The 23743-nt window shown below is 52.9% G+C and overlaps 1 protein-coding gene across 1 annotated transcript; it reads left to right on the top strand.

Moving 5' to 3' along the window:
• The first annotated feature begins 2075 nt into the window (after positions 1-2075).
• TTC22 (tetratricopeptide repeat domain 22) lies at positions 2076-23496 on the top strand. Its single transcript, XM_081144242.1, has 7 exons — positions 2076-2683; positions 15912-15967; positions 16164-16279; positions 16920-17038; positions 18301-18462; positions 19421-19573; positions 20059-23496. The coding sequence occupies exons 1-7, from the start codon at positions 2117-2119 to the stop codon at positions 20593-20595; spliced, it is 1710 nt and encodes a 569-aa protein (XP_081000368.1). The 5' UTR covers positions 2076-2116; the 3' UTR covers positions 20596-23496.
• The last annotated feature ends 247 nt before the right edge of the window (positions 23497-23743 follow it).

Genomic DNA, 23743 nt, shown 5'->3' with positions numbered 1-23743 from the left:
AGAGAATTACCATATGACCAAGCAATTTCACTTCTGGGTATATACCCAAAAGAATTGAAAGCAGAGTCTCAAATAGATATAGGGTATCCCCCAAAAATGTACACACTCTTTGAATAATTATTAATTCCAATGGGTTAAATCTGAAAAGAAAGAAACATCAACTGAGACAGAAGCTACCCTCTTGGGGTGAATGGATGAATAGATAAACGAAATGTGTAAAATATATACAATGAAATATTCAGCCTTAAAAAGGAAGGAAATTCTGACACATGCTACAACATGGATGAGCATCGACAGCATTATTCTAAGTGAAATAAGCCAGACACAAAAGGGCAAATATTATATTAGTCTCCTTATATAAGGTTGCTAAAGTAGTCAAGTTACTTGAGACAGCAGTAGGATGGTGGTTACCAGGGGCTAGGGAAGGGGGGAATGGGAGTTATTGTTTAATGGGAACAGTTTCAGTTTGAGAAGAAGAAGAAGTTCTGGAGATGGATGGTGGTGATGGTGCACAACAATGTGAATGTGCTTAATGCCACTGAACTTACACTTAAAAGTGGTTAAAAAGGTAAATTTTATGTTAAGTATATGTTACCCCAATTACAAATTTTTTAAAGCCAAACACTCTGGAGTCCATTCCTGGTCCTTCCAAACAGGTCAGAGCCACATTCCATCTCCTAATCACCAGAAATTTATAGTAACTGTTTTTTATTAAAATTTATTAAATTTCGTACTTTACAATCACAGGTGAAAAATAGCACCAGAATGCTGTTTTAATTTAGTCCTTTATTGTTCAAGTCAAATATTTTCCCCCAAGTTTACTAACTGGCTCTATTTCTGCTTTTGAAAATGCTCTGTTTTTCAAAAAGTTGAAGCAACAGGGTCTCGGGAGCCAGGCCCAGTGAAAAGAGGATCAGGAGGGACTCCAAGTTCAGACTTGATACAAAGGCCTAGCACTAGAGACAAACAGCCCTGCAGCAGGGAGCACAGCTCAGTTTTCTAGAACAGGGTGGGGAATGTCCGGCCTGGGGGCCTATACAGCCGGCAAAATCATTTGATCTGGCCCTGCCAAGGCAACTGCAGGCAGGCAGGACTTGAAATTCAATAAATCTAGGAGCTTTTTTCATAGCTAATTTTTAAGTTGATAATTTTGTATGGCCCGAGAATGATGTTATAAATATCCCTAATGGCCCTTGGCTGGAAAAAATTTCCCCACCCCTGTTAGAGAGGGAAAACCCCACCTTTCAAGGCCACAGGTGGAGTGCAGGGTGGGCTGGGAACCAAGGGTACTAAGTGGAAGCTGACTTATCCAGAGTGCCACCAGGTTTACTCATGATATCTACCCTGCCCCTGGGTGAGAGGATGTCACCCTCATGTCAGATGAGGAAAGTCTGAAGTGTGAGATGATGAAGGTCACATATTGACGATGGAGAACCAGCATTAGAACCAGCACATGGAGCCCCTTAGTCTTTCTAATGGGGCCAACTGCAGGGCAGAGAGGAGGCAGAAAACTCCTAAGTGGAGAAGCCTGGTAAATAAGGCCAAAGGGAGAGCGGGAGAGAGGTGGCAGGCTCTGTTCAGAGGAAGGAGAGCACTGAGGAACCGTGGCCAGGATGGGACAGTTGCAGGAGTGTGAGTGGCTAATGCCGGGACTGGAAGGGCCAGTCCTGGCTCTCCTGGTCGGCGAGCGAGCTCAGGGGGGGTGGCGCAGTGCCCACGGAGGACAAGCCTGGCTGGGTTCCAGGCCGGGTCGAGCACATCTAAGTTCTGTGACCTCGGCAAGTCCTTTTCCTCCTGAGCCTCAGTTTCTTCAGCAGAGAGAGCGAAAACACGCCCCTGCCGGGCACCGGGCTGTGCACGCCCCGCTTTTGGCAATGCACCTGTTTGTCTGGTACGCCTGGTTGTGCAGCGCAGGTGTCTAGGAGCCGCTGAGCAGGGAAAGCGGAAACACCCACAGGGACCCACCCACCCGCGGGAGGCGCCCAGGCCCCGGAGGTGGCCGCGCCCGGGTCTCAGCGCGGACCTTCCCCTCCGGCGCCCGGCTCGCTCGGGGCCCATCCACTGCCCTGCGCGGCCTCCCGGGCAAGGGCCAGGCCCCGGGAGCAGCGGGGCGGCCATGGCGGACCCCGAGGCCGTGGCCGAGGACCTGGACGCCCTCATCGACGACCTGGACTACCTCCCGGGCCACTTCCACCTGGAGCTGCAGCTGAACTTCGAGCCGCGCGCGCCGGCCTCGCTCCGCGCCCGAGACCTGAAGCTGCAGCGGGACGGGCTGCGGCTGGAGCTGCAGCTGGCGGCCGCCCCGCAGCGCGCGGCCGTGCGCCACCTCCTGGGCGCCTTTGCCTTCTACCTGGAGGAGCTGGACGAGGCCCGCGACACGTTCCTCCAGGTGGCCCGTGAGGACCCGGGCAACCTCAACGCCTGGGCCAACCTGGCGCACGTGTACGGGCGGCTGGGGCAGGAGGAAGACGAAGAGGCCTGCGCCGGGAGGCTGGCCGGCCTCATGGGCCTGGCGGCCGACCCCGAGGCTGCGGGGGACCCCCGGGTCCGCGCCGCGCGCTGCCTGGCAGAGCAGGGCTATGCGCACGGCTTCGACGTGGGCTGCGCCAGCCCCGAGGAGCGCGCGCGGGTGCTGGCGGCGGGCACTGCGCTCTACGACAAGGCGCTGAGCTACGGGCAGCAGGTGGGTGACCCCTCCCCAAGCCGGGAGGGCCGGGCCCTGACCCCTGACGTCTGCACGGGTGCCCCCCCCCGCGCTTCCCAGACTCCCCAAACCCTGGCCCTTGGGCTTCCAGAGGACCTTTCCCATGTGCCTCTGTCTCCAGCTTCCCCCTTGGGTGCCAGATCAAGTCTGTAGCTTTTCTCTGCTGGGCTACGGGTGGACCCTCTTCCCAGAAGGGCGGCCTGCCTTAGGTTTTTATTCTGGCAACACCACAAATTCAACTTGACCAACTCATCCCTCTCAACGTGCCCCTCCCAGCAAATATCTGTCGCCAGTGTGTGCCCACCCACCAAGTAAAAGGCACAACTGGACATCCTGCCAGAAATATGAGAGCATTCTTATCTCCTCTCTCCCCCTCACCCCCACCCCCCTCCATTCAGACCTCAAATCCTGTCCATTCTGACACCTCATATCTCTTGAGTTCTGTCCCCTCCTCTCCAGCCTCCCTCTGCCAGACCAGCCTCCATCACTCCCTGCCTGGGCCAGTCACCATCACCCTGCCTGGGGTCCTGCCCTCTGGTTTGACCCTTCTGCCTTGTCCTCCACCCTGCTGCCAGCGTCATGTTCTCAGTCTTGCTAGCCATGTCCCTCAGTGACTCCCCACTGCCTGGCAGAGAAGCCCAAGGCTCTGCGGTGGGCATTTGACGCCCTGCGTGATTGCTGCCCTCCCTCTGCGTGTTCCCCCTTCCAGCCAGGCTTTTCCTGAGGTCCACGTCCCCTTGTTCCCCTGAGCCAGGTCTCCTTACAACCCACTTTGCCACTCTTTCAGCCTCTTTATGAGGTGCCTTTCTGCTCACCTTGGCCTGGAAGGTTCTCCACAGTCTCAAACATCCGCCACTTACTTCTCCAGACTGGGTCAGGTACCTCCCTGACCCACTTACAAGTCTGTCTCCCCAACTCAACCTTGAGGTCTTTGAGAGTGAGGACAACATCTGTCTGGCTTACCACCGTAAACCCAATACCTGGTACACAGTGGCACTCTAAATGTATCTGGAATGAATGTAGGTGCAGCATAGGGCCTGGCACTAAATAGACAAATACAAGGTATATTAATTACCTATTGCTGCATAATAAATATCTTCCAAAACGAAGCAGCTTAAAACAATAAGTATTTATTATCTCAGGGTTTTTGTGGGTCAAGAATCTAGGTGTGGCTTAGCTGGGTGCCTCTGGGCTGTGGTCTCATCTGAAGGCTTGCTTGCTGTCCTTCCAAGCTGGCTCACATGGCTGTTGACAGGATTAAGTTCCTCACTGAGGCCAGAGGCCTCCCTCAAATCTTTGCCATGTGGACATCCCATCATTTTTGCTACATTCTATTCAGTAGAAGCAAGTCAGTAGGTCTAGCCCACACTCAAAGGGAAGGGACTGCACAGGGCATGAGTATCAGGAGGTAGAGATCACTGGGTGTCATCTCGAAGGCAACCTGCCTTGGATGACAGATGAACAGAGGGCATTGTCCTCCTTCCTACAGAAGAGGGAACCTCAGTTCAGAGAGGTACCAATGGCTTTTCTGGGAAGGCACAGCACAGACAGAGTTGAACTGATAACAATGACATTTTATAATGGTTTAGATTTGTAAAATTAAATAGCAACACACCTTCACACAGGGCTCCACTCACAAAGCACTGCACACCCCTTGGAGCCTTTTCCACCAAAGCTTGTGGCTCAGAAAGGACATGTGGAGTCCAGTCCTCAGGGTGTGGAGTGGAGTGCAGGGACTTGGCCTAAGAGGAGCAGTGCACAGTGGAGAGGAAGCCGATACTTGGTCAGGGGTCCAGGTCTAAATCCCAGCTCCCCCATGCTCTCTCACCTCCAGTCGGTCCTTAGCATCACTGAACTTCTGCTTCCCTCTCTGTAAAATGGGGATACTGATGGTACTGATGTCCTTGGCTTCCTCATCTGTAAAATGGGGACACTCTCATCTAGTTGATGTCATAACTAAGAGCTGATCTTTGGAAAACACCTGGAATAGAGCCTGCACAGAGATGGCAGGATCACAGACAGCTCCTGCCTCTCTCAGCCTGAGAGAGTCACCTCCACCCCACACTGGGTGCAGCTGTGGCCAATGTGTGGGGCCAACAGGGACCCAGGTCTCCTGTTTTAAAGTCTGAGCCTGAGGCCCTGAATGCCAGCTGCCCTCAGTGGAAAGGCATGGCCGGCATTGTTTTTATTGAGTGTGGTCTTGGCAACAGAGTAGGGTCTAAGCCCTGGGCTAGGAGCCAGGAGGCCTGCCTGGGGGGTTCTCCTATCTGGGCTGTGGTTTCCCCATCTGTGAAAGGGGGGGCAGAGAGGGGGATTGGGTGGTCTCCAAGGTCCCTTCCTGCTCTCCGGAAGGGGTTCACTGGGGCAAGGCTTCCTGGAAGAGGTGAGCAGGAAGGCGGAGGTTTGGGTGTAGGGATGGAATGGAGGCTGGCTCCTCCCTCCCTGGTGGGGACCACCTACCTAATGAGTGGCCTCCCAGAGGAGAGAGTGTCAAGCAGGGTACTGCCTAGTGCCCAGGGAGAGAGCTGATTGTGTCAGGTGCGAGGCGACTACCAGGCTATGTGCTGTATTCTCAGGCCTGGCCCAGATACTGCTCCCTAGGACAGAAGGGCTGTGATCAGTTCCCCCCAACAAATCCTGGGAGAAAGCTGGGGATTTGGCCCTCCCCATTTCATCATCTGAGGATTAGAAGAGATTGAGCTCATGTAGTAGCTGGCACAGGGTAGGTGCTCAAGAAATAGCTACAGTCAGAATAATAATAATATCATTATACTTAGAGGAAGGAGGCTTCGGTTCGAGCCCCAAGCTCTCATTATTTTGCTGTGTGGCTATGGACAAGACACTTTTTGTCTCTGTCCTCAGTGTCTGCTGCATGAACATTAAGCAATAGATATCTCAGTTTACTGATTATCCAATTGAATCGTGAGGTGGAAGTGTGCATAAATTGGTCAGTTCTGGGCATGTCTGAGAGCCATATACTCAGCATCTTAACATTTATTGAGCACCTGCTGTATGCCAAGACTCCTCTCTCAGCTCAGGGTAGAGGTGGACCTGGGTCCTGTGGTCTAGGCTGGGAAGCCTCAGGGCTCACAGGTGCATACATGCAAACACACAAAGGGAGGCACAGACACTACACGTTTCTCTTACTTGCCCCATGAAGCTAAACCAGCTTGGGGGAGACACAAGGAGGAAGGGAGGACCACGGGCCATAAGTTGAAGTTTAAATCATGAAGAACAAGCAGAATGGGGGAGGACAGGAAACCAAAGGAAAGGAAAAGTGGCATATTAGTTTGTAAATAGTATATACCACCCCCAGATCTGTCCTATGGGTGGGTTGGGAGAATGATGAGAATTTAAGCATAATTCCTGTAACCTGAAGTAGTAACAGTCACCGTGGAAACTCCATCCATAAAAACCTAGCTTAACTGTCACCTCCCCCTTGAAGCATTCCTTCATGCAACACACAGCTTCACACAGTAATATTCATGTCTTCTGTGGGTGCCTTCCAAACTTTATCTTAAACAGTCCACACAAGAACCCTCTGACCCCTTTTTACAGATGTGGGAACTGAGGCACAGCCAAGCTGAGTAACTTGCTCAAGGTCACTGCAAGTGGCAGTTGAATGCACTCCACTCTGCCTGACTTCAAAGCCTTTGCTCTTTCTGGAGAGGTCAGAGAAGTGGGGGTGTGATGAGTGTAGTGCAGATGGCTGGTGGATGGTGAGAGGAGACCCTCACAAACCACCTCCTGGAAATCTGGGGTGGAGGAAGTGTTGAGGGAGAGAGAAGGTGGGTTTCCATGTATCATTAGTGGGGTCTGGAAGGATAAGGGCAGAGATGAAGTCAGAGTCAGGGCCAGGAGAGGAGGAGGTGGGACAGCAGAACAGCAGTTGTGGGACCCACCATTGAGAGGCTCGCCACCCACAGGAGCACAGCGGGGTGAACAGCTGGTGGTCTGACCCGTCTTGTGCTGCAGCTCCAAGAGGTTTTCCATTCTAATGGGGCAGAGCCATTCCCAGCCCCTGGGGTTCAAAGGATAAAGAGCAGCTGAAGAACCAATGAATAGCTGCTCATCTGCTAACTAAAATTACAAGAGAAAGTATTAGAACAGCTAATAATTTGGCCCATAATCCAAAAATAAGCAGTGTTTGCGTGTGGGTAGATGAGTGTTTGTGACTTCCTTTCCCAGCTCTTCATTCCCTCCCTTTCCTCTTCCTTGATTTACAAAAATATGATCAGATTGCTTTTATCTGTCATTCCTCTCTTCTTCCCATCCCCCTACACACATACACACACACACACACACACACACACACAGAGTCACAAATGGATTCCTGTGGCAAATCTCAAGGTTGAGTGGGTATTAAGAGCATTTGGGGATTAGACAGACCAGGTTAAAATTCTGCCCCCACCACCAGATGGCTACAGGCAAGTCATTTCACTTCTCTAAGCCTCAGCTTCCTTATCGGCAAAATGGGATGAAGTGAGAGAACACGAAAGGCTCTAGGCAGGATGCAGATCACATTAGGGGCCCAGCCCTTCTCCCTGCTCACCCTCTGGCCCCTCAGTGCTTTGCTGTTGCTTTTTAGCAGAGCCATTCCCAGCCCCTGGCTTATCTCCAAGGGACTTGTCACCTAGAGGGCAAGCCCTCTGCCTGGCACCTCCCTCTATCTTCTCTCACCAACTAGTGTCTAGCACAGAGTTGGACACCCAGAAGGAGTTTGTGACTACCATTAAATTTAATTTAGTTGAATAACTGAATTTTCAGTCTTAAAACCTCTATTATTTTTTTTTAATAAGGTAACTCAAACTCATATTTCTTAAAAAATTAACATCCCCGTCCCCAGCTAACTCAGTTACTTGCGTTTCTTCCCCCTTTCCCTTGGTTTACACATGCACACATGCAGGCCTGCAGGTTCTCCACCCTGCATACGCTCAGCGCAGCCCCAGGGTGATAACGAGGCCTGCCACTGCAGTGGGCGCCCTCCATCCCAGCCTGTGCCCAGGCACTGAGCTCAGAATTTTCCATTCATTGGTACCTTTGATTTTTATTCAAACCTCACAGACATACTGCCAGTTGAGTGTTGTGATTCCCCACTGTACCAAGGACATAACAGGCTCAGGGACAGAAGTGACTGGCCCAAGGTGGCCCATCGTACCAGATTTCACCTGCCAGCAGGGGCAAGTGGGGAGGCAGGCAGTGCTGGTAGGCGGGCCTCACAAACAAAGGTGTGGACATTCCGAACCCCACACCCAGCAGGTGGGGACCTAGCAGGAAGGCCAAGGTCACAGCCAATCAGCAAACCCCAGCACACACACCGACACATGCACACACACCTGCGCAAGTGCCCCCTTTCTCTCCCTCAACCTTCCTTTCTTACTCTCCCCTACTTCCCTCAACACCAGGGCTTCCCCAAGACCTCAGTCAGAGTGTCAGTGGGAGTCTCTGGGCTGCAGGGAAACCCTGGACTGCTGGCCATGCCCTGGGTGACCTGGGCCAGTGGCTTAACCTCTCTGAGTGTCCGTGTCTTCCTCTGTGTGAAATGGGGACAGTGGTACCAGCATGATGGGTACAGAAGGAGTAACTGGGGTCACAGCCCCAGGGAGCATTGGGGAAGCAGGCTTCTTGTTCTCACCCCCCCCCCCCAATGGAGCTGCCAGGTCCAAGGCGCACAAGAGCTGCAGGCTCTCCTTAGTGAGCCCCCATCCAGCTCTGCTCCCTCCTGCCCTTCCTGCGCTTTCCCTCATCCTGGCCCAGAACCAGCCTTGGGAAAAGGACAATGACATTGGAGGAGACCCCCACCTGGGGTCAGGGGCCAGGGTAGGGGTACCTGCTCCTGCCCTGCCCTGGCTGTGGGACAGTGGGCAAGTCATCTTGCCTCCCTGGGCCCCTGTGTCCTCCTCTGCTAAACGAGGGGCTGGACTAAGGTGGTGGACAGGTGATTTCAGGGACAGAGAAGCAGAGAAGTGGGGGAAGGACTGAACCTCCGGGCAGAAGAAAATGCATAAACACATACGGAGGTGGGAAGCCACAGCTTAGGGAATGTGGGGAACAGTATTTCAAGGACTTAAGAGCTGACCTCCAACTTAAGATCATGGGCAGGATTTTTCCTCCCATGGTGCTTGCAAACATGAGCATGCATGCTCACGTGCGCGCACACAGGCACACACACACACGCACACACACTCCACAATCTGAGTGGTTTGATTTGGTTCAGCTAGTAAAAGAGATACATGACCATGGGTGATGAGCTAGGTACCGTGCACTCGTGTGCTTTTCATAGATTAGCTCGCTTGGTGCTCACGGAAATGCTGGGAAATCAGAACTGGTATTAACTCCATTCTACAGATGAGCAAACCGGGGCTCAAAGAGGTGTGGTGACTTGCCCAACAGCACACAGCCATAAATGACTGGCAGGAACTAAATTCAAGTCCCTGGGACATAAAGCCCAGGCTGAGGGACAGCTTTCCGGAGGCTCTGGCTCCAGCCTTCTGATGGCCTTGGTGCCACTCACATTTGTATATTAGCACCTTCTGAGTTTGCTGCTGCTTTCTTTCCCTGCTTACCTGGCTAAGTTTGGGAACTGGGTCTCCCCTCCTCATTGATACAGAACCCCAGAGCCAAAGCCTTTAGCATCATTTGCCTAAATGCCTCTTTTACAGGAGGAAAGATAAAGTTATGTTAAAGGCACACACAGCACCTATGGGACCCATGGGAGGGGCTGAGAAAACTCAGGCATCACTATTATTACTACTGAGGGCAAGGCACTGCTTCAGACCCACCCAGCCTCTGCCCACGCTAGAGCTGGGTTTGCACCCTGGACTAGACAGGATCCCTTTTCTCCAGGGACAGTGGACTAGAGAATTGGCTCAGGACAGTCCTGCAAGTCTGGGAACTAATGCAAAGCAAAGGTGACCCACAGGGCCTGGGTTTGCATGACAGCCCTAGGACTAGAAAGGGGATGACAACAGGGAGCTGCAGTTGATCTGATCAGATCTTAAAATTCACACAGAACCCTCCAGGCAACACAAGACAGGGGTGCCTAGGTGACTTACTCCCCTGGCATAGCACCCATCCTTCGAATCCCCTCCACCTGGTCGCATTGACCACCCCACCAACACACCTGGGGCACAGGCAGGCCAAGCGGATCGTCCCAGTTTGTAGAGGCAGAAGCTCAGGCCTGGGCTGAACCAGCACCCTTTCCAGGATACCTGGGGGAGGTGAAGGCAGGGGTGGGCTTCCAATCCCATCCCTCTTTTTACTCCCCACACCCACTGAGGCAGAAGCTGGGCTGGGAAGGAGAAAACACCTGCTCCTGCCTTTCTGTGAGATTCTCCCACAGGTGGCAGGGAAGACCCAGGCAGGGTGGGGGCAGGGCTTAGTGTGCAGAGCAGGGAGGCTGCCCTGTCATCACAGATGACATTCCAGTTGTGCAGGAAAAACATATTCCTGAGTCCTGCCACCTTGTGACTTTTCTTTCTGCAGTGTCAGCCTTAACAAGGTCAGCTTGATGAGGCAGAAAGAGCGGGGGTGCTGCAGGGAGGCAGATCTGAACTGGAATCCCGACACTTCTTTCCTGTCCTGGGCTGTGGGGGGGGCTGGCCCGTGGCCTTTTTCTTTGCCTCTGCTTCTTCACGTGTGAAAGGAGGAGGGTGCATTACACCTCAGGCTGCAGCGAGGAGCCAGGGCCACGGAGCACTAAGTGCCCAGTGAGTAGTCGATGCTCCAGAAATGTTCACTCCCTTTCCTCCTCACTCCCCCTCCCCTGAGAGAAAATTAGTCACCTGTCAAGAACTAACTCGCAAATGTAGAGCTCAACAGTCATCAGGGCAGAGTTCAAACTGCAAGGCAAATATTTTCCTTAAGAACCATCAAGGTCCCTGTGTAGCCTATTCAAATGCACGTAGAATTGTAGGCCATTGGTATACCAGCAGATCTTCTATTGAGATCCTTTTAAAGAGCCAAGCCTCCAACATTTCCTTCTTTGGGGGTCACCTTTGGACATAAATAGAATGGCTAAGAGCCATCCCGTGCCCCTGAGTTAATACAACCTGCTCTGTAATAGGTTATCCTCACCCTGCTAGAATCTGCAGGTTCTACCCAATCACCCACCTTTGTCACTTACCCATCGAACTGTAGCAGCTTGGCTCTCCAGGCTCCCCTGAGGATCACAACTTCTGACCCTTTGGCTCATTTTAAAAAGATCCACAGGCCAGCCTGTTTTCACTTGGCTCCCCACAGTGTGGTCCAGTGAGTCCAATGAGGGTGCATCCTCTAGGGGGCCTGTTAAAACATGGGCCCCACCTCCAGAGTTTCTGATTCAGTGAGTCAAGAATATGCCCTTCTATCAAATTCCCAGGTGATGCTGATGCTGTGGGTCCTGGGACCACACTTTGAGAACCGCTAGTCTAGCACTATGCTGGGTGCAGGGACTCGGGGGCTAAGCTGCTGAATTCCCAGCTCTGCTGCCTTCTAGCTGGGCCACTCTGGGCCACAGTTGCCTCATCTGTAAAATCAAGATAATAATAGTCTCTACCTCATAGGTGAGCCTGGAGAGGGCGGAATGTGTTAACACATGCAAACTATGTGCCTGGTACATAGCAAGTGCTCAATAAAATGTGCTATTATTAGCATAGCAAAAAAAAAGCACCATACCTAGGTTTCAGTCCAGGCTTTCACACTAGCCATGTGACTTTGAGGACATCATGTCCCCTCAGTTTTTTCGTCTGTCCTAAGAGGGTAATGATAACCCACTTTACATTCCACACAGGGTGTTCTGAGGATCAAGTGGAATCTGCGGAGTGTACTTTTTAAATAATACGCGTTGTACAAATACCTGCAGCGAGGTGTTAGGGGAGAACATGAACTTGAAGTCAGAGAGACCTGGCCTGAAATACCAAGTTAAATAGGCAAGTCTCTCCCTCTGACAGGCTCAGTTTCCTCATCTCTAAAATGAGGGAGATAATAGTGAGAGCCTCAGAGAAGCTGGGAAATGTCCTGAGAATCCCTCACCTGAGGTCTGCTCCTCACTCTCGTCTTCAGTTAGTACCAGGGTCTAAGGATTTCAAATCAGGTTCAGGACTGGTGCCTGGGCCTTGCCCAGTCCCCTCCCACAGATCTGCCACAGAGCAGCAGCCAAATTTGAGAGCCCTCCAGCTTGAAGCCTGGGCTGACTCACACACTGGCCAGCCCCCTCTTGTCGACTCCAGAAGACCCAGCTCAGAGGGTTCATGATAAGGGTGTAACAAGAGAAAGGGTGAGCCGTCCTGCCCAGATCCCACACCAGGCAGGCCCTCAGTAAACACCCCTTCTGGCAGAGGTCTTTGCAGCCCCTCCCAGGCTGCCTGCAAACATCTTGCCTCTGGGAGCCATCAACTCTGCAAGTGAATTCCTTGCAGCATAAGAGGTTTCACAGCAACTTTATTCTCTAGGCGAGAGGTAGAACAGCCCTTCCCTCCTCCAGGAGGGGAGGGAGCAGTCAGAGGCCTGTTTAATTTAATTTAACGCACTATGGCTTGCCAGGTTGCCCCTGGTAACAGCTTCAGCTGCTGCTTCAGTTACAACCAGAAGGATTTTTAAAGAGACAGCCCATTTCGGGGCCAGAATTGCCAGCAGGGTGAACGGCTTCATCACAGGGATAGAAGATTAAACCTTAGGCATAGAAGATTAAACCTAAGGCTTCAGATCAGATCCATTTAAACAATTAGCTCCATTCCGTATCGCAACCCCATAAGGCCTCCTGCAAATGTAACTCTTAAGCAGGAATCTAAGAAGGGACCGTGTTTGGGATTTGTAATACAGATGGCACTCATCTAGCTACTTTTCTGAAAATCAGTTTCAGTCGTCAAGTGGAAGGAGAGAGTTAACGCTGAGTTTTCACTGCAATTCAGGCATACTGCCACCAGGTGGTAGTATTGCTTGCTTAGTTAAAACCTTAACCGGGCTCTTGAATTACTCAAGACTATCAGAGTGGTGGTGAAACCAGTGGATTTTAAGCCCTGATACTAACTTCTGACCATTGGTAAGTTGCTTCACCTCTGTGGTCTCAGTGTCCTCAGAGATATAATAAGGAGCTTGATCAAAATAATCGAGTGTTGTGGACAAGGCTTGAGGCTAGGGCTATGAAGGCATGAGTTTAAGTCCCAGCTGTCGTGTACTATGTGGCTGGGCACATAATTTAATTTCTTGTGACCTGAATACCAAACAAGAGAGTGACTATGAACCATGGAGAGCCCTGAGGACACCACACTACTCTCCAACACGGGGGACCCGTGGAGGCGAGAAAGGTGCCAGGGACTCTAGGGAGTCTGGGGCCTAGGAGCACAGCAGGATGTGGAGAGTGGGGTGAGGCAGGATGCCTCTGGACTCCAGGGCCTGAGGCCTCATAGTTCCACGGGGAGCTGAAATAGGTCGCAGTGAACAGAGCAGCCTCCTAGATACCCCTAACTCCGGTCAGCTTTAACCTGAACTAGCAGAAAGGAAGCAAACATTGATGGAGCAAGAGCTCCAAGCTAGGTACTGCTTCACAGTACCTATGAGGTTGGTATTATTACCCTCCTTTGCAGACAAGCACACAGCCCCGAGGGGTAACTCATCAGCCCAGTGCCTGCCACCCGCCACCCGCCACCTGCCACCCGCCACCCGGCCTCTGCTCTTTGTATTACAGCCCCCACATCTACTGCACGTGCTTTTGCTTGTGGCTACATCTCCTTGTACGGAGCCTGAGAGGGGGAGCAGGTTCTGTCTCTCCCTCCCATGACTCAGTTTGGCCAACCTCAAAGTGGGCATAAAGTCAGACAGTGGTTATGAGATCACACCTACAAGCAGCCAGGGAGCCTGAGGCACACATGCCTTCAATCTTGCCGTGGTCAGGCCCTGATATTATATCCAGGTCTTCAGCCAGCTTGGCCCACAGTAATTGTCCCATGAATCTGAGTTCCATACCCACATCCCAGGTCCTGTGTAGGTGCAGGAGATAAGGCTACCCAGCAGCCTATCCCAGCCTTTTGCTTTGGCCAGTGCTCCCCAGTGAGCTCTCAAGGATGCCCTTTAACACTTGGGACCTGCTGCTCTCCCCTCCGGACACCCCTATTCTAGCTAAAGCTCCATATACATATTCACTCCTAAGGAACAGGATTACTCTCCAAGGTGAATGTAAAAACACATTGGATTTCAGCACTACCCAGCTCTACCCCCTCCTATGACTCCCTGCTGCCCCGTGGATGAGCTCCAGGTCCGCCTGGTGTACCCCTGCTGGCCCATCCCCCTGCCCCTTACAGCTGTGGTTCCAGCCACTTGGGGCTGCATGCAGCCCCCGACATGCCATGCTCACTCGTCTCTGAGCTTTTGCACACAATGTCTCCTCTGCCTGGAATACCTTCTCTCATCATATCCACTGGGGTGGTTCCTACTTGCCCTTGAGAACCCTGCTCCAGCTCATCCTCCTCTGGAAGCCTAGGGAGTACCCCTGGATTGTGTAGGATACCTCCTCCCATACCCCTGGTGTTCCTTTACTCTGTCTTTGGTTCTGACTTTTCCACCAGACGGGGAGATCCTAAAGGCAGGACCTGCCTCTTTCCTCTTCTATGCCCATGGCCCAGCCTGGGCTGCACAGGAAGATACTTGGGGAGTAGCAGCTGAGAAATGCCATTAGTGGGGCCTCCTCTTGGTGGTCTGACTTGGTTCTCATTGCAATCTGATTCACAGGTCTCCTTCCTCTCTTCCTCCCTCCAAGTTCATCCATGGCCTACCCAGAGCAGCTGCAACATAATTTGTGAGATTTAGCTCCCCCACACCTCATCTACGCACACCATGCTCCACATTCACCAGGCTGCCCACACATGTCCATGCTGAGCCCTCCATCTGGAATGCCCTTGCCCCCCATCCCACTCTCTGAAATGTCACCGCTATTCAAGACCCACCCTACAGCCCAGTGTCTGTGAGACTTTCTCCGTCTTCTGGCTGGGATGGCCTCTCCATCCTGCTATATTCGTCTGCATCCCTCTCAGGGATTGCATCGAACTCTGCCTTGTACTATAGTTATCGGCAACCTGATGTGGTGAGGGGAGCATGGGCTTCGGAGGGTAATAAAGGGGGTTCAAATCCCAGCTCTGACACTCGCACACTGTGTGAACTTGAGCAAGTCACTTTACCTCTCTGAGTCTTAATATGTTCCTCTGTAAAATGGGATGACACCTATCTCATAGGTGTTGTGAGATTGAGATGATCAGCATCAGGAACCTGGCACATGGCGCCGGTGCTCAGTCAAGCCCTATTATTTATGCCTGGGTCTGTTTCCCTGGCCAGGCTGCAAGCTCATGTGGGCCAGGGTGCAGCTGCCATTCAGTTCCTTGTCCCCACAGCACCCAACACTGGGCCTCACACCACAGATGCCAGAAATGCTGGCTGGACTGAATGCATTCACCCTGGCTGCTGGGCATGGGGGTGGAGGGGTGATGGGGTCCTGAGCTGAGGAAGCCATAGTGGGGTGGGGGTGAGTGCCGCATCCAGTCTGGGGATCATCACAGATGAATGCAGAGGGAGGGGCCAGAGCCTGAAGCAGAGCTGCTGATATGCACTAGGGGTTTTATTGGTTTTCATTAAAATTCCTTCCCGAGGCAGAAACAGCTACTCCCATAAATAACGGCATAAATATTTTATCTGGTGCCCAAGTCGGTCTAAATGCACAGCAAGGTTGGCAAGAATAACAATGGGAGACAGTTCAGGGGGTCCTGGGCTTCAGCTCTCACTCAGCATGCCCAGAAGGGCTTTCCGGGGAAGGTGGGCACTGAGGGACGCGCCAAAGGGGAGAAGCGGGTGGACTGTGGGGGAGAGGTGACCAGTGAAGTGTGGGCCTCAGGGTGGGGGGATGCAGAGCACAGGTGGGGAGCCAGGGGAGGGGAGCTTAGCTTGGAGAGCAAGACAGGAGGGGAGAGAATGTATCCCACACCGGCTCTGTGCTGGGCTCCTCATGTAGGGCATTCACACAGGTCATCTCATCAAATCCTCTGTGGTCAGAGAAGTGAAATGACTTGCCCAAGGTCATCCGGCCAGTCCATGGCAGAGCCAGGACTACATCAAGGATGTTTAAGGCCGAAGTCCTTGTACTACTGGCTGCCTCTCAGGGTTCAGGGAAAGTGTGGGAATCTATGAACAATAGCCTGAGTACCTCAATAACAGCAGCACGGGCCACTCTCTGCTTCCCTAGATCCCCATGGAGGAGAAAAGGGGCTGGTACTTCACCATGGCAACGCTTTTCATCAGGTCAGGCTGGGAAGGGGGCATGGGACTGGGGGGAGGTGTGGCCTAGAACCCAGGGGAGAGATGGCTGAGCCCATCTCCATGGCAAGCGCTCCCCAAGTTCCCCTCTGTGCCATTGGCCAGGGAAAGGGAGGACCTGCAGCCCGAGGGCGACAGCTGGGAGGGGTACCGACCAGCTGCATCCTTCTCTCTGCCACAGGCTGGACGGCATCTTCCTGGAGCTGGGCAGCGAGGAGCAGAAGCGGCTGCCCGCCTTCAACCGCACACTGGCCCTGCTCCGGCAAGTCCTCAAGTCCTCGGACCCCCACTACCGAGGTAGGGCCCTCGGGGGTGGTGGGGGAGCAGACTCTGCCCGCTCTCCCTGCTCCTGTCTCTGCTATTGGCCCTGCCTCTAGCACTGCCTCCCTTTTTGAACCCTGTTGCCTTCCCTCACCCTCTGTCTCATATCCTCACTTCTCTCAAGAGCTCACTCGCCTTGCACAGATGAGCACACCAGTCACAAACCACCGCAACTGCACGTGTCCAGGTGTGTGTCCCAAGACCTAGTGTGTAAGAGACAGCTTCCATCTCAGCCTCTCAGCCCCTCTTTTACCTGGGAACAAAGGCTCTCCTGGAGAGGAGTTCAGGCACTTTTCACAAGGCCACACAACTAGAACAGGGACTGGAGCTTCAGAGCTGGAGCCAGAGAGGCTGTGCACCTTCAGAGAAGTCCCCTAAGTGATGTAGTAAACACAGATGAAGCATGACAGTGTGTGCATCCGTTCACTCCCATGTCCCCTCTCCCCACCTTTGTTTCTCTTGGTCAGTCCCTGAGTGGCTCTCAGTGATTTCTGACCCTCCCTTTGTCTTCCTGGGAGCCGACACCTTGGTGCAGCTGGTCCCCTCCCCCTTGGGGCTCCTCCCCCTCCATCCCCCTGCTGCTTCCTAGAGACCCCTCTCCCACTCTTCACCCCAGCTCTGGCCTGGTGCTACCTTGGGATGCTGCTGGAGAGGAAGGACACCTTCTCTACCACCCCCATGGGCGTCCACGACTGCGGGTACTCAGGAACTGACCCCCTGGACTGCTTTGGCAAGGTATGACACCCACTCCAAACTGGGACGGAGCCTAGTACCCCATCCTCCTCTTCTGGAACCCTCTGCGTCTCTGGGTGTCATCCTCCCCCCCCACACACACACACTGCGTGCCCCCCCTCCATCCCAAACAAAAGTGCTCCCTTGTCATCAATCCTCTTTGCCTAAGAATCAGACCCTCTCCACACCCAGCCTGGCCCAAGCCTGTGGCTCCAGCTTTGTCTTCTGCGCTATTCACCATTTCCCAGGTATACCCTCCGGCTTTTCTCCCTCAGGCCTCCCCCCCTCCAGTGGCCCAGTGGAAAGAGGATGGGTTTAGCCAGGGTCTGGTGCCAGCTGTGCCCACAGGCTGTGTGACCCTAAGGCAAGTCACTTCCATCTCGGAGCCTCCTTATCTGTTAATTATGTGATCTGTCTACCTTCTAGATGATTAAGAGACTCAAAGGAGTTAGTGGACAAAGCCATTCATTGTAAACTGCAAAGTGCTTTTCAAGCCTTATTCTTGGCACCTCGTTTATGTGGCAGTTTCTACACTCAGCTCAGTTTTAAAGTCCTTCTTGGAGGCCGGACCCTGTGATATTCATTCACCTATGCATTCAGCACAGTGCCCTGCATGGATGCTTCCCTAATGTTTGCTGGTGGGTGAAGAGCAATTTCTTGATGAGAGATCTTAGAACAGAGCAGAGCATTAACACTGGCTCATGGGTGTTCTGAGAGTTGTGTCCAATTTAACAAAAACACAGCCTTCACCCCTCCTTGAGAACCTACCCTGTGCTGGGGCAAAGAGATGGCCGACAGGGCCCAGCCCTGCAGGAGTTCACCATCTCAGGGGCAGCAGAGAACGCAGCACAGGCAGCCATCAGTAGCATACAGGGGCAAGTGCTGTGGCCTAGACAGAAACACTGCACTAGGTATGGGGAGGTAGAGGCTGATTCTGGCCCCTCCTCCCACATGCCCTGGGAAAATGGGGGAGAGCACACTGGATGTGTCTGAGGAAGAGGGGTCTGCCTGGGGTCTGGTGGGGTTCATTGGACATGACCCTTGAATGTGGCAGAGAGCATGGCAGTGAGCCGAGCTCTCAAGAGTTAAGTCCCAGTGAGCTGTACCTCAAAGTGAAGACTGAGCTTCCTGGCAGGTGGATATGGGGAATAAGAGCATTGCAATGATGGCTCTGTCCAGAGATGGGGTTCCTGAAGATCAGGCACTATTTAGTCAGTTCTGGCAAACAGACAGATTGTTTGCTGTCACCCTCCTCCCTTATCCAGGCCATTGAGATTGCCAAGGACCAACCCTCGATCCTGAATCGCCTGGCCAAAATCTTCCACTTCCTAGGAAAGCAGGATATGGCCATTGGCACCTGCAACATGGCCCTGGATATCCTACGAGATCCAGAACTCAACTGGCAGGCTTACTGCACAAGGGCCAAGGTGAGTCACCCTTTAACTCCCCCTCCTCCTGCCACTGGGAGTCAGAGAACAAGGGCCACAGGCCAAGACCCTGTTGCCAGAGCCCAAAGGTAATGGAGCCTTCATGGCAGAAAGGGGCTTAGGAGTCACTGAGGCACAGTTTATGTGAAAGACTAAAGGACCCTCCCATCCACTGCAGGCATCCCTTCTACAGTGACCTACCCGGTCAATGACCTGCAGCCTCTTCTTGATTAGTACCCAGTGTAGTCAGACTGACCTGCGTTGAAATCTGACCTCTCTGCTCATCACTCTGGGACTGGGGGCAAGCCACCTCCCCCTCCAAACTTCCAAATCTGGAAGATATGGATAATAACACCGATCTTAAAAGGCTGTCAGATTAAGCGAAGTAACATCTGATGCACTGTGCCTGGAGCATGGGAGGTGCTTATGAAAGGCAGTAGGGTATAATAGGGATGGCCTAAGGTAGTAGATCAGAGCTCTTCCAGTCACCTCAATCCCATCACCCTGCTTATTTTTTCATAGAACTTAACACCACTGGAAATGGTACTATCTACTTGTTCATGATCATCTTCCTACTAGAATGTTAAGTTCCAAGAGGGCAGGGACCTCATCTGTCTTAACACCATTGTATCCCCACCCAGTTCCTAGCACAGGCCTGGCATATGGTGGGCACTCCATACATATTTGTTGAATGGATGAGTGAATGAATGAAGGACTCTTACTTCATCAACCCACTCATTGTACAGACAGGGAAACTAAGGCCCAGAAAGGGGAGTGGCTAGCCCAGGTTGGCACGGGATTAGAACCTAGGACTCCTGGGTCCCAGCCTCAGGGGTTTTCTGCTACACCACAGAACCTCCCTGAGTTGCTGTTGAGAAGACTGGCTTCATTTAGGATAAAAAGGAGGGCAGGGCTCCTTGGTTGGAGCATCTTCCCTGAGCTGACTCTCTGCTGGCAGATCCATATCAGAGCCTACCTTCATGACCTGGAGCGGGTCAAGATGGGGCTCGGAGGCATGCCTGACAGGAACCACCTGGCCTGCGCCAAGGCGGACCTGGAGGAAGTGGTCAAGGTGTGCCCAGGCCTCAAGACCTACCTGGACATCGGCCAGGTAAGGCAATCTCTTGGCTTGGGTAGCCCATGGCTTACTAAGAACCTATTTACTTTCTGCCAGGCCAGGCCTGAGAACTTAGGACACAGGGAGGAATAGGGGGCACCACCCTACCTAATAACAGTACCCACCTCCTACAGGTGATAATTAAATGAGAGAATGCGGGTACATTGTTTAGAAAAAGGGCCTAACTCTTTCTAAGCACTCAGGCAGTGTGGGCAGGGAATGATTACCAAAAAGGTGACAAGATTATATTTTACATATGAGAAAACCGAGGCCCAGAAACTGCCTTGCTCAAGGTTACGTGGCCAAGAGCGGTGGGGCTGGAACGGAAATGAGAGCACTGTCTCTCCTTCTCCAGGGAAGAGGGGCCGAAATGTTCGGTGAATACCTGGGGAAGGAGGGGAGGCTGGAATTCGGGTGGCAGCTATGGTGGAGTGGGGGAGGGGGTCGCTGAAAGGCTCACCCCGGCCACCCCGCCCCAGGTCTACTACTACATGGGCGTGGACGCCCTGCAGGAGCTGCTGGCCGTGGACGAGGCCGCGCTGAATCAGGCGCTGGTCTTCCTGGCCAAGGCGGGCGAGTCCGAGCTGGGCGCCACGCTGCCCGAGCTGCAGCTGCTGAGGGGCAAGTGCCTGCGCATCAAGGGCGAGGAGGCCAACGCGGCGGCCTGCTTCAAGCGCGTGGTGGAGCTGGACGACGCGGGCTGCAGCCACGCCGAGGGCTTCGGCTGCCTGCTCGAGGCGCTGCTGGCGCAGTGGAGCCAGGCGCAGCTGAGCGACGGCGAGCTGGGCCTCGAGGTGGACGAGTGGCTGCGCCGCGCCCGGGACAAGTACCCGGCGGCGCGCCTGCGGCAGGAGCTGCAGCGCGTGTGGCGCGGCCACACGGGCGAGGTGCTGGGGCTGGCCAGGGCCTTGGTGGCCCAGGGCCGGCTGGCGCTGGTGCGGCTGCTCTTCGAGACCATGGAACAGGACGGCGAGGGCGCCGCCGCACCGCGAGGCCGCCGGGCCTTCTCCTTCTGAGGGACCACGGAGGCCCCGCCCCTCGAGGCTCCGCCCGCAGCTGATTGGTCCAAGACTGGGCCCTGCCTGAGCAGAGCCAATCAGATTCTTTGTCGGGATTGGAAAGGCAGACTTGGAGACCCTAGGGCGGCAGTTTGACTTGCCTGTGGAGGAAGAAAGACCTGGGTTAGGAAACTGCCAATGTGAGGACAGAATTGAGCAAGTCTGCAGAGAAAAGAAGATGGCTGTGAGTCTCCTAAGTCATGCAGAAGATAACTCTTTCAGTTGTCCACCCCTACCCCAACTCTGGATGCTTTATAGCAGGCACTATAACTGATTCAGCCTCAGGCCCTGTGCTGAGCTTGGCACACGACACAGGCTCAGTTTGGGTTGTTGAACTGAGTAAACTCACAGGAGTGATGTAGGTACCTCAGTCGCAAACAAGCGACTCTATCACCAGATCCACAGGGCTGACGCTGGGGCTAGGTCTACAGCCCAAGGCCCTTGAGGCCCAGAACTCAACCAGAAAGCATAAGCTTTCTTTCCTCCTCCTCTCCAGCCTTAGGCCAATTCTTCAATTCTGCAGCTGGGAAGCTGAGTCCCAGATTAGGAAACTGAGACAAGAGACCAGGGACTTGACCAAAGTCAAGCCATGAACTGATGACAGATTCAAACTTGAACTCTACTTCCAGACTTGTGGGCCAGTGTTCTGTCTGCCCTCTTGGGCTGCCTCCTTTGCCAAGTTTACTTCTATGAAGTCCAAGAGTACTGCAGGCCTTCCATTCCTTCATTCAACTAGTACCTACTGAGCACTAGTTGAGTGTCAAGCTCTGGGACTCCTGTGGAGAACAAAATAGACCTGCCCTTACCCTCAGGGAACTCACAGGCTAGACCCTGCACAGCAGCTTATGCATGGCCTTGTGGGCTGCTGTGGAGACTAATGGGAAGCTGTGGAGGGTTTTAGCTGGCAGGGCTGGCTACCCTCCCCCTCCACACCAGTTATATGCATCCTATATTAGTGGACTTTTCCCAGCCCAGTGGGGAGGAGATAATGGCTGTCCCTGGGGCTCGGGACCTGGTCCTTGGCCACCCCTCTCCAGCAAGCCACTGCTGAGGCCAGACGTCTCAGTCCCCCAGGACTGTGGCTCTGGCTGGTTGGAGAGACCAGTGGGTGGCTGATTTTTATTTAATTATAATTTTGAGCCATGCAGAACACCTCTGCCCACTGGGCAGCTGGGAGAACAACTGTCTGTCACACAGCTGCAGCAGCAGGAGATCCTTAGGGGAGCACTACAGAGTAAAAGCCTTAATGACCCCATAATCGGAGTAATGAAGACAAATCACACCTCGTGCTGCCTGCCCACTCCTGCCTGTGCATCGAGCGGCCAACCTCAGGCAGCTAGAAACTCCTGCGTAGCCAGTGTGTGCAAGGCATGATAAAGGAAAGCAGGAGAGATTTTTTTCTATTCTAGGTTTCCAGAATCTCAGAGCTGGAAAGAACCTTAGTCAGCACCTCTTCCAGCCTCTCCATCTAAAGCAAGACTCATCTCAATAGTGATTGTTCTGAAAGGAAGGTCTAAGCCACTTGCACACCTCTGGCAGACAGGCAGCTTACTACCTCTTGAAGGAATCAATTCATTTTTCAGCCAGTCTAGCTTTTGAGTTGAAATCCTCTTTTCTGTTATCTTCTGATTCAACTTCAGATTCTGGGGCCACACAGAACAGACCCAAATAAGCATGGTGACCTTGAACAAGTTACTTCCCTCTGGCCCCCATTCTCTCTTTCTGTTGTGGCACCTATGACAGTGTTCAGAAGGTGGCTGGCGACTCCACCAACAGCCAGGCAGAGCCCTGACTTGGCTTCCAGCTGCCTGTGCCCAGCCTGGAGCCTGCACAGAGTGGTGCTAGCAGCCAAAAGCAGAACAGAACAGAACAGAACAGGGCTCTCCTGTCCCTAATCAGGCCACAAGGGAGCAGCACCCTGTGTGGATGATGGTGGCTGGATGCCAAATGAAGTGAAATATCTCCTTTGCTCAGGCTGTTAACTTTTTTTCTTGTTTAAGGAAGGGGAGGATAATGACATTTAGCACTTTACAACTCAGCACTAAAGTGAGCAGATGGAAAGAGATCCCCAGCATGGCAGGCATGCTTCCAGTGAGAAACCCTCCGTGGCTCTGTGGGGCTGAAATCACTGGCAAGGCATGCTGATGGGGTTAGGACACAGCCAGCTGCTCCCCACAGGCAGCCACTCCAGGCTGCACAGGCCCTACCTGCCCTCACTTCCCACTTCCTGCCTCTGCTTACCCTATTCCACCTGCCTGGAGCGCCGTTCCTACCTCCCAGGTCTGCTTGGAATAAGACCTCCCTAATTTTGATGAGAGGAGAAGATGTTCTTGGCATGCAGTGGTGAGCAAAAACTGTGGAACTGTGTGCAGAAAAGCTTCAGCTGGCCTCTAGGTGGCCACATAAGAACAATTTGACTGAGCAGGGAAGTTTCCTGCAGGGAGGGCAAAGAAAATCATCATCATCATCATCACCATCACAACAATTTACTGAGAAGTTGCCATGGGCCAGTCACACACCTTACCTCACTTAACCCTCAGAAGCCCATAAGCTATGTATTCAGCACTGTCTCCATTTTACAGATGAGGAAACTAAGGCTTGGAGAGGTTCAATAACTTGCCTGAGGTCTCCACACTGCCTTGAAATGGCAGGCAGGCTAAAGAGTACTAATGAATGCCTTTTTAACTATTTGGGGTTTAGATTACTTTCTCTTCTATCACATATGTTGCTGTATAAACTGAACACTTAAAAAATCTGAATGTATTTTTCATGTTTATGTTTTCAAACCCGGCAATAGCTCTGTGGTGGGCCTTGTTCAATTTTGGCATGTAAATTGTTTCATTAAACTGCAGCTCCTCTGTGAGTTTTATTTGTCATCTACAAAGTAAAAGAAACAAACAAAAGTACCTCTTTATTTATGGTGGAGATCTAGTGTTTCATCTGCCCAGGGGCCCTGCTACTGGGAATAGTACACCTCTTCTTCCTGGGCTAAGAATTGCTCCTTCCCCGCTCTGCATAGAAGGGGAGGGCTGCCTGTCATGATACCCCATGCCCAGACCACAAGAGCTGGCATATGACCGAAGTTGGGCCAATCAGAGTCCTTCCC

Source organism: Miniopterus schreibersii (genome assembly GCF_964146895.1).
Source record: "Miniopterus schreibersii genome assembly, chromosome: 8".
Lineage (NCBI taxonomy): Eukaryota > Metazoa > Chordata > Mammalia > Chiroptera > Miniopteridae > Miniopterus > Miniopterus schreibersii.
This window is presented reverse-complemented; position numbering and strand designations above follow the sequence as displayed.